General features: G+C 38.7%; 1 protein-coding gene across 1 annotated transcript; it reads left to right on the top strand.

Moving 5' to 3' along the window:
- Positions 1-7,460, top strand: LOC135471102 (toll-like receptor 4). Its single transcript, XM_064750161.1, has 2 exons — positions 1-94; positions 3,881-7,460. The coding sequence occupies exons 1-2, from the start codon at positions 81-83 to the stop codon at positions 6,699-6,701; spliced, it is 2,835 nt and encodes a 944-aa protein (XP_064606231.1). The 5' UTR covers positions 1-80; the 3' UTR covers positions 6,702-7,460.
- The last annotated feature ends 3,173 nt before the right edge of the window (positions 7,461-10,633 follow it).

Raw genomic sequence — 10,633 nt, 5'->3', positions numbered from 1 at the left:
AACCACACTGAGGTCTGTCACATAAACCTCTTAGTAACCCAGCGACGCACACGTACAGGTTCAACTTCGGCAGTTTTGCTATGGTGAAAAAAAGGTTCGTACAAATATTTTCACCTTTATAGGAACAAACTGATGGGTTTTCTAAACGAAGGTTTTGTACATATGACGGCTTTATAATTTTAACAAATTAATTTTAAGAAAGCCTTCAGTTTATGTTGATAAAAAGTAGATAAGAAAAACATGTACAGAGTTTAAATTTTATCTGCTATGCAAGTTTTCTCAACTTTAAAGTTAAAGGCAGTTTAGATCTTACACTTTAGACTTTCTTACACTGTGGATATGAGTGACGTGGCCATTGAGAGTGTTTACAAAGAGGTACTGGTATTGGGCCGATTCAACAACACATTTTTGTGTTGTACTCTTACAAACAAACTGAAAGGATTGAAATGTTTTTCATCTGAAGTGGGACATTGCCCTAGCCGAATGGTTAACTGAGCTGTATATACGGATGTTCCAGTCAAACACGTAGTGACATAGTAAGTAGTACCTACATGATTCTGTCAACAAACATAATTTCTGATATGTGGCCCCGAAAGTTTTAGTGTCCAACATCATCTGATACAACATTGCATTGTTAACTCATGTGAAGGGGTAAAGCTGTGAAGAAAGGGCTAACAGACATGGATAACCCTGAAACAAATTAACACGAACACACTTAGATGACACAGTTGCGATCCAAACACATAGAGTCTCGATGGCAAGTCTCAGTCTATAGAAATAGGTAAATTCACAGTGCCTAGTGAATGTCTCAAATAAAGATACACTGACGTCTAGGTGACAATCAGTTGTAGGCACAATACCTCCTTGGGATACAAACTGATCTCCAGAGCAACCCAGCCTCCATGGAAATTGAGACAAAAGTAGTCACAACACAAAGAGATTATAAGCTCAGAAAAGAAGTCTCAAACACAAGAATAAATGGACATGAAACATTCACTCGATGTGTGATCGTAGGCCTACAGTAAAAAAAGAGCTTTCAGATTGTCAACTTAGCGGGCATGCTTAATAGCTATCAATAAAGAACCCCTATCTTCTAAAAAACTGGCTTTCTCTACAGGTGAAATTGACGTTGCGGGCTGCTTTCTTCTGACGACTGTTGACTCAAACTAATCCTTGCGAGCTGGAATATATATATATACCAGAGGCTAAACCAGAATAACATACCAGAATCATCTAGTTTCGATGGAAAACTAATAAACATGACCGCAACAGTTCATAGTAGATTCTCGTAAAGACGATCTGTTTACTGCACAGAGAAAGCATATGCATGGACAGTCAGTGACAAGGAAGATCGCTCGGGCTAAATATACTCTATAATGCAGGACCGATTTTCCCATGTCAACAGTTTAGATCGGAGTCAAACTGAAACGCACAAAAATGAAATAAACACAATGCATGACAGACGGCGACACAACTCTATACTCGAATACGGCTCCACTCAAGCCTCAAAATATATAAGGTAGAGGAACAGTTCTAACTCACATACGTTGACATATAATCTAATCTGTGACCGATACGCAAATAGAGGGCCAGATCTTTACGGTTAGATTTCCTAGATTTGTAGATTGTAGGAAGAGATAATAGAAAAAAGATGGTCCATTCTTTTGATTAAGCTCTCCTTGCAGGTCGGATTAAAACAATCATTTCAATAACATGGCCTTAAGATTCGAACTTATTGAACATATACCTGTATACGTAACTTTTCTGTACGGAAACTGCTTACATGGTAATCACAAGACGGTCAAATAAAATATTAGAGTCAAAGTTACCAACGAAGGTAGAAGGGTTAATCATATTTTTGGATAGCACATACATGCATTCATAATAAAAGATTTACAGCATAGAGCATACTGTATATTTTAAAACGAGAGCAGCAATGATAGTGTGGTAAATGATAAATGGTCACATGTAACCAGTGAAATCAGGGTTTTATCCTACCTGTTACTGTAAATGCTTGAACAGTGTAGTAAGTTACAAGACCCCTAACTAGGTAAAAATGCATTTATTATGGTTAATTTATTTAGCAATTTAATTAATGTTAATTTACAAAAATTATTTTGAAGTGTCTTTTTCTCTTTAAAGAAAAATCAAAAGAAACAAAATACTGAAGACATCAGTTACAACTAACTTCAGGCACTCTTTCATCTTACATTCATCTGAATGTAATGTTTATGGCTTTTCCATCTTTAAACGGGAAGTAAATGAGTGACCCAAAAGTAGGATGTATGCAACCACTGTGATTCCTACAAAGTAGGCGAATATAAAAGAGCATCGACACTAATAATATAACCTTGTACGTTTCCTCGGACTGCGGATCGAAACTACACGCCACAGTGTGCAGTATCAGTGATGGCACAAAATCCCAGACACGATCCTCAGTGTTTCCAATGCCAGGACGATAATTGGTCTTGACATAGGAATATTGGTCATCTTGCACATAAAGTAGGCAATTAAGCTCTACACAGTTGAAGATCACCACACGCTACAAGCTATGATGGAGCGTGTAGAGTAACAAAGCATGACCTGGGCTGATAAATGTGTTTATTTATAACATAGCTGTATTTATATAGTAGAGATCTGGAGAAATGTGAGGTGCGACTTGTCACTTTTGAATCTTGACCAGTCACCCTATATATGTATCAGTCTTAGAATTAAAACCGCTTGTGCACAACAATTGGAGCCATACCTAATTACAGAGTGAATACAGGGAACTGGTTATCTAAACATAGCATCTACTTACAACGTGATAATACAGTTGTATCTGATCATGTTACATTCACCTTGAGCTTTTTCCAAATCACGTGCTCGTGACATCCCGGAAACGACGAGATTAACATTCACTGAGTCTTTAAAGCCTACGCTACACAAGCTACCCTGATCACGTGCAGCGTCAAGTGAGACGGCTCGGGATTACTAGCTGGGGATTTGAACCAGCAATCTATGAAGGAAAGTTATCTCTATCCTGGAGTCATAAATAGCGCTTACATCCCATCCTGCATGATGTTGTTTGGGTAGCTTACATAGCCTACTTGTTGGAAGCCATAAGGACTTTACTTTCCAAAAAAAAAAACTCAGCTGGGAGTGAGTGTTACAGGGTAATATATTACCACTGTTGAGTATTTCCCTTTAGTTTAGTGGTGGACATAAGAGTAAACTTAAACTCAGTGATCACTAGTTCAAATCCACAGCGGGCTGGCGGACAGGCGGTTACCATCACATCGCAAAATTATGAAAAGAATTTTTCAAAGGGAATCAGATTCTCGGTCTCATTACAGACACCGCAGTGCTTCGTTATGCGATGTCTATATGATCTGTTTTGAAAATGACGTCATCGTAGTTACGTGAATCTATGCGTCGAAACAGACATAGTATACCAGCCTTCAACCAAGATGGAGGTTAAAGGTCACTAAATCACATGGCCAATTCCCAAAACGACGTTTAACACAAACAGAACTAAGAAAGTATATAAAGTACGAAATTAGGGCGAAATTATGCAAGGAGAATTATGACCCCGAGTTCATAATCTCTAAGCTAGAGAATATACGTCGACGTTACGCACGGTCATTCGCTGCGGACAGTAACCTAAACTGCAAATCTTGGCATGTCGACCCATTAGTGAATAATGTGCATTTAAACTGTGAATTAAAATATATTTTTGAATGGCATAAATCCATTAACTTCTTATACATCAAAGCTTATCTTCAGCAATTGAAATATGATATCATGAAAGATTCAGATTACTGAGCTCATAATATATTAACATTTATATTACAGAAACTGTTGAGAAAATAAGCTAACTGGCTTGATCGATGTATTGTAGGATGGCGTCTCGGGGAAGTTTGTTTGTCGGTGTGGTTGCTCTATTCGTGGCGCTAATAATGGGAGCAGTGATATCATCAAAGGTCATTCCACGTTCGAACAGGACTATACGCCCTTCACCATTTTTGCGGCCTGGAATCAACGTATTCGTGTCAAACGACCACACAATTATCCCAAGGCACGGAAGGATCGTCAGTACTGGCCTGAACGATGTTCCACGAAAGCGAAAACGTTTCATCGAGATGACGAATATGAACTTGCAAATGAGTGCAAGTGAGAAACAGCTGCAAGTCGCTCCCCGTCAGTTCGGCAAGAAAAAGAAAGGAAAATGCTGTGTGTTGCATAAAGCAGAAAGCAGCATTGCTGACTGCTCAAATCAGAGACGAAGGGACGTTCCATTACATTTGCCTGCGAATATCACTTTATTAAACATGTCTCGAAACATCTTATCCGTTTTACCCACTGAAGCTTTCAGAAGGTATCCAAACCTAACCATCCTTGACCTGAGTAAAAATGTTATATCCGAAATTGCTGGCGGGTCTTTTCTAGGCCTTTCACATTTAAAGTTATTAGACCTGGCCAGAAACAGACTTAACTTTAACAACTGTTCTCGCCTGTGTTGTAACAGCCCTTTCGCTCATCTGAGTGGTCTATCCACTTTAAATGTGTCGGTGAACCTTTATCATCTCCTTCCATCTAGCTTAGACGAATGCATGAGGGGTTTGAATCATTTAGAGTATCTAAGTATAACCTTTACTAGCGAAGGGCGATTCGGTCCTGGTTTTCGCAACATGACTAGCCTTAAAATACTCGACTTGTCACTATCTTATAAGCTGACATTTGTTAAAAATGACTTCTTCCGCAACTTACAGACTCTAAAGTTGAAAAATCTGAGTTTAGCAAGATGTAATTTGTCTTTCATTGACCCAGATGCCTTAGGAACTTTGCCCTATTTAGAAGTCCTTGATTTAAGTAACAATGAATACTTAGGACTAAATAATGCTAGTTACGCACTTAAGAGTCTTCGAAATTCCTCGCTAAAAGTATTAAGTATTAGTCGATTAGTAGATCCTACAAAACGGGACACCATAATTGTTACACCAAGCATTTTTAAGAATATAGCACATACTAACTTGACGGAGCTAAACATGGATTACAATAGCATTGCTAAAATTGAGCCGACTGCTCTTGAAACACTCCCTCAGAGCTTGAAAATTTTGTCTGTAAGAAAAAACAAACTTGCTGACCAATATAACTTCCTTAGGCCGTTGCTGCGTTTGGTGAATTTAGAATACTTAAACGCCGAAGATCAAAAAGCCTATACACCCCCAAAAAGGCTGGATCTGGGCTTAGTGACTAGTGACGACGGGGAGAGTGCAGTGAACAAAGTCAAAAACATAACAATTCCCGTCCCACCCAAGCTAACATTTTTGAAATTTACAAACGGAAATCCTTTCAGATTTGGAGGAAAACATGTCACCTTTGTAAACAGTACCATACGAAAGCTGTATCTTAATGGCAATCAGCTGCGCAAATTTTTTGTCTGGATAAAAGGACTGGACACTGTTGAAATAATGGACCTCAGTTACAATCAACTGATGATTAGACCTGGGTTTTTCGATGGATTCACAAGCCTTAGATATTTATACCTTTTTGACAACAAACTAAACAGTACTTTGGCCGGTAGGAATGCGGGAGAAATTTTCAAGAAAAATTACAACCTTATAAGCCTCAGATTGGGCAAGAACGACATATTAAAGTTATGGTACAAAGTTTTTCAGAACAACTCCATGTTAGAGAACTTGTCGCTCGATGGCAATAAACTAACCAGATTAGGCAGCCGAATAGGACACCTTAAAAGGCTAGTTTCGCTAGACCTCAGTAAGAATGCATTTGCTTATCTCGATACCTCTGAAATAAATGACCTTGAAATGATTGCCAGGAATAGACCAATTAAAGTAAATCTGGCACAAAATCCATTAGTGTGCTCCTGTGAAAGCCTACCATTTCTAAAGTGGGCTTCATCCCTTCAGGAAAACATAACGCTAGATAAATTTAACAGCATGTCATGTTTGGCTCCAAATGGAACTGTGCAATTTCACTTAAGTGACCTGAAGAATATTGTTCGAGAGCTGGACGTTCGTTGTGCCTCGTATGTTGGGCTAATGATATCATTGTCGCTGGCCCTTCTCACAACGGTATTGGTGGTTAGCGGAGGTCTCATGTATCGATTCAGATGGAGGTTGCGGTACATCTACCATATACACGTCTTGAGAAAGTTTCTGAACAGCTCCCGCCCTCACGCACGCTACGGTTACCGTCCTATTAACGGATGCGAGCCCGATAGCGTCCATGACATATTCGTGGCTTACGCAGACGAGGATATGCATTTCGTTACAGGTGACATGCTGCATGAACTTGAAACTAAGGAACATCTGACTATGTATATCCGTGACCGTGACTCGATGCCTGGACTTGAAATAGCCACTAATATTACACGAGCAGTACGCTACAGCTCTGTGACTCTTTTGTTGTTGTCAAGACCATTTCTCCGAAATCATTGGTGCAACTATGAGTTTCAGATGGCCCTCGTAGAGAGCACAAAAAGACGAGAGCAGGTGTTACTGTATTTGATGTATGAGGACATCCCAAGTTCTGCCATGCCTGACGACCTGCTTGCAGCGATGAAAACTGGCAAACTCATTGAAAAACCCAGCGAAGCCACTGATGGCAGTTATAATGATACATTTTGGGCGATGTTGGTTCAGGCTATTCGAGAAATAATTAAAAAGCAAAACGATGTACCGTCGCTAGCAATATGAAAAGCAATACTTTCTATACAAATCATTTGACAGTGTTCCGATAACAAGGTTGATTTCAGATTAAGTATCAATAGACAGTACCATGCATGAGTTTCCTTGCGAAAAGGTTTAACAGTACCTAATGTCGCCAAAGCTATTAGCGACAGCACTACCGAACACTAAACGCCGACACCTGACCTCATAACCAGAGCGATTCCTGGAACTGTACTGAAGAATACTGCTGTGTACTCTGTACAAGAATGCTTGGATCAGTTACTGACCAACGATTTTTCGTCGGGAGGCATCCATGACCAGCTGCGATATGTGTCAAGTTCCTTCCCAGAATGATTCATTATGCCTTAGCCCATGATGTTCTGGTGACATGACTTTTAGCTTTTCTTCCTTCTTCAAACAGCGTTTTCGTAAATACTGATATATCTGTCTATAAAGTAGCCTATCGTTGTAATTTTCTTCTAGTGTACATATATATTATACTCTAACAAAGTAATAAACTAATACAGATGACTGAAGTACAATATAACATTCAGTCTTGCCATCCGTTATGATATTTGTGCCTCATTTAACTTTCATTCATGTTTATTACAATTTACCAAAAGAGTATTATTGTGTACACCGCGTATAGCGGAATAAATTTTTAAATCAGTTAACTTTGTATACTCTTTGGAAATATGTCTTCTGCGGTGTCATTTCAAATTTGTGCTTTTTGTATGTATTTTTTGTTATTATTATTTTCAAAATAAAAGTGAACGATTAGTAGTATTTTACCAGGCAGTGTTTATTACTTACCTCCCCGGCCAAAAAGCATACTCCATGTCGGGGATGCAATAGTAGTTCAATAGTAGTTTAATTCACATTCACCGTAAGAAATTGACTGGTTTTCCAGATGGAAACCCTTTGAGTTCCTAGCGATTAGGCCATGCTTCCAACATGCATGATTATAAAACTTATTTCATAGAATATACCTTTGCATCAAAGTTTTTATATCACTTGATATTGTAGTAATATGTTTAATCTTAAAATTAAATTATTGATTGAGTACAAGTGATGTAGATAAAAGGGCGAAAAAGTATTTTGTTAATTAGACGTTTTTTTCTAATTTAAACTTAGAAATGTTTTCGACACGCGGTTTTTATGATGGGACGTGCGAGTTTTAGTTATTTTCTGGTTTTTGACAAACGGTAGATGAACATTAGCAAGAATTATCGTGCAGTTTCATTAATCACGCCTTCTCGAGTTTTTGATTTGCGCGTCCCGTCATAAAACACGCCAGTACAGATTAGCAGTATCAATTTTATGTGAAAAAAATCTCATTCGTGGGTATTCAAAGACCCTGTTCCAGAAGGCTAGTGTATGCCGACATGCGTTTATCCATATACTTTGTCCTATATCGCAGTTATACGAAAGATAAGGCTGTATTCACTGTATCCACTGGTGCTATACTGGAGTTATTCTTTTTGAGCCAATGTCCGAACGACTTCGAGGTTCAAACTTAGTAGTGCCAGCGATCAATCCATCCAAAAATGCCGTGAGATATATCTTCGTACATTACGCTTAGAAGCAGGAGTGGTCATTGCTGACTTCGAGGATGATGTTTTTATTGGGCATTAACATTTTTACAGAATCGACCTATGTGTCCAACTGATATTCTGTAAAACGAGAGACAACTTGTTTTGAATAATAATAAAGAGTATATTCTTGTACAATTTGAAGTTCCTGTTCCCATTCTAAACAGGGTAACACTGACAGTTGATGTGTTAATGTGTGCATGAGGTTATCGTACATGTCACTGCAAATATATAAATGGCTCCTAGCGTGGAGTGACAGACACACCCCCCCCCCCCCCCCCTCCCCTTACTCGCCCTTTTAATTTTCTTCTGATGCCTTCAGTGTAAGCATTTAGGTGGTTTTACGTTCTATAGAATTCTGATACGGTGTTTGTAGCCAGCTAGGGTCGTCTGACGAGAAACTATTTACAGGCTGAACTATGATTTGGGTACTTGTACATTAAGTGTACAGTTAATGCTTTAAAACTGCAGAGGATTTTTTTTTTCAATCACCGAAACATCAATATTTAATTGTACCGATATGTTAAAAGCTATTACATTTTCAATAATTCTTTGGGATTATTAGACATTATGAAAAATTATATATGGTATTTGTAATGTGAGTGCAAAGGTAACAGAAGATATAGGCCTATTCCGGCAGAGCTTGCATGCGACTCACAGATTCATGCCTTTATAGGACATTTTCTCTTATTTATCTGATGTTGAATATATACTCTATTTAAAGGTATAAGAAAATTTCTAGCTCTTAGCGATCTTATCCTTGAGTGTTATCTTCTTACGAACAATCATCTTGGCTCGGGTAAGTATGACCTTTAGCTATAAATGTATAATGGGCTAAGTGGGACTCAGGCTGAGAGCATATAAATAAAGGCATGTACAAAATGAACAGGTTTGTTGCTTCTACTTAAAGGGAGATAACACATTGCCCAATTCACTGTTTATTAACCCTTGGACTGTCGAAATGACATCACCGTGACCTAGACGAGATTAGACCAGTTCATCTTAATCCCATTAGTAGATGGCATTAGTATAGAGTTAACTTACCAGTGTCAGTAAAATATAACCATATTACTATTATATTATTATATAACCAAGTCGATTCATTGCTTAGTTAACAAGGCCACAAATTATTAATTTATTAAGCCTGTATATCATACCAATATATCCAGCCCTTCCGTCGATAAGTTCAATTTTCAGGGGTTTATGACCTCCTGACGAAAAGACGTTAGATTGAGTGTCAGTCTCATATAAGATGAAGACTATATATACATTGTACATTGTAGCTCCATTGTTCAATCTAAATATAGAAGAGGCATTCAGAAAAGTTTAGAATCAGCTATGGTACGTTGAATTTCCCTGTTGTTGCATAATGGGAATGGTATGAAAGGAAACTATGAAAGGCTAACACCGCCAAAAATGCATATCCCAAATGAAATATTATCTCCCAAACCAAACAGGCATCACCCAAACAAAGAAGCTTCTCCTAAACCACGCAAGCATCTCCCAAACCAAACAAGCATCTCCCAAACCAAACAAGCATCTCCTAAACCACGCAAGCATCTCCTAAACTGAATAAGCATCTGCCAAACCAAACAAACATCTCCAAAACCAAACAAGCATCTCCTAAACCATGCAAGCATCTCCCAAACCAAACAAGCATCTCCCAAGCCAAACAAGCATCTCCTAAACCACATAAGCATCTCCTAAACTGAATAAGCATCTGCCAAACCAAACAAACATCTCCCAAACCAAACAAACATCTCCTAAACCATGCAAGCATCTCCCAAACCAAACAAGCATCTCCCAAACCAAACAAACATCTCCCAAACCAAACAAGCATCTCCTAAACCACACAAGCATCTCCTAAACTGAATAAGCATCTGCCAAACCAAACAAACATCTCCCAAACCAAACAAGCATCTCCTAAACCATGCAAGCATCTCCCAAACCAAACAAGCATCTCCTAAACCACGCAAACATCGATCTCCCAAACCGAATAAGCATCTCCCAAACCAAACAAACATCTCCTAAGCCACAGAGGCATCTCCATTCAAAGAAACATCTACTAACCCCAATATGCACTCCCGACCCAAGTTGGGTAGAAGTAACTTTCTTAGAACAAACATCGACGAAACAGAAGGCGCTTGCTTCCGAAACATCGCGTCCTCTAGTGGTGGTGATACTGAAAATCAGTGAACTTTTCCAAGCATGCGGGTCTTCCTCGATAAGAATGTAGACCGCTGCTTGGAAAAGATTGACTGGTTTATCCATTTTTTATGCCAAGTAGGCCTACAATTGTCGCTGGGCATATAGTTTACTTCCAACAAGGTTTTACAATGTAGCCCAAAACGTTTTCACGCACTTTCA

This window comes from Liolophura sinensis, chromosome 7 (assembly GCF_032854445.1).
Source record: "Liolophura sinensis isolate JHLJ2023 chromosome 7, CUHK_Ljap_v2, whole genome shotgun sequence".
Classification (NCBI taxonomy): domain Eukaryota; kingdom Metazoa; phylum Mollusca; class Polyplacophora; order Chitonida; family Chitonidae; genus Liolophura; species Liolophura sinensis.
The sequence above is the reverse complement of the archived record's forward strand: the minus strand, read 5'-3'. Positions and strand labels throughout refer to the sequence as shown.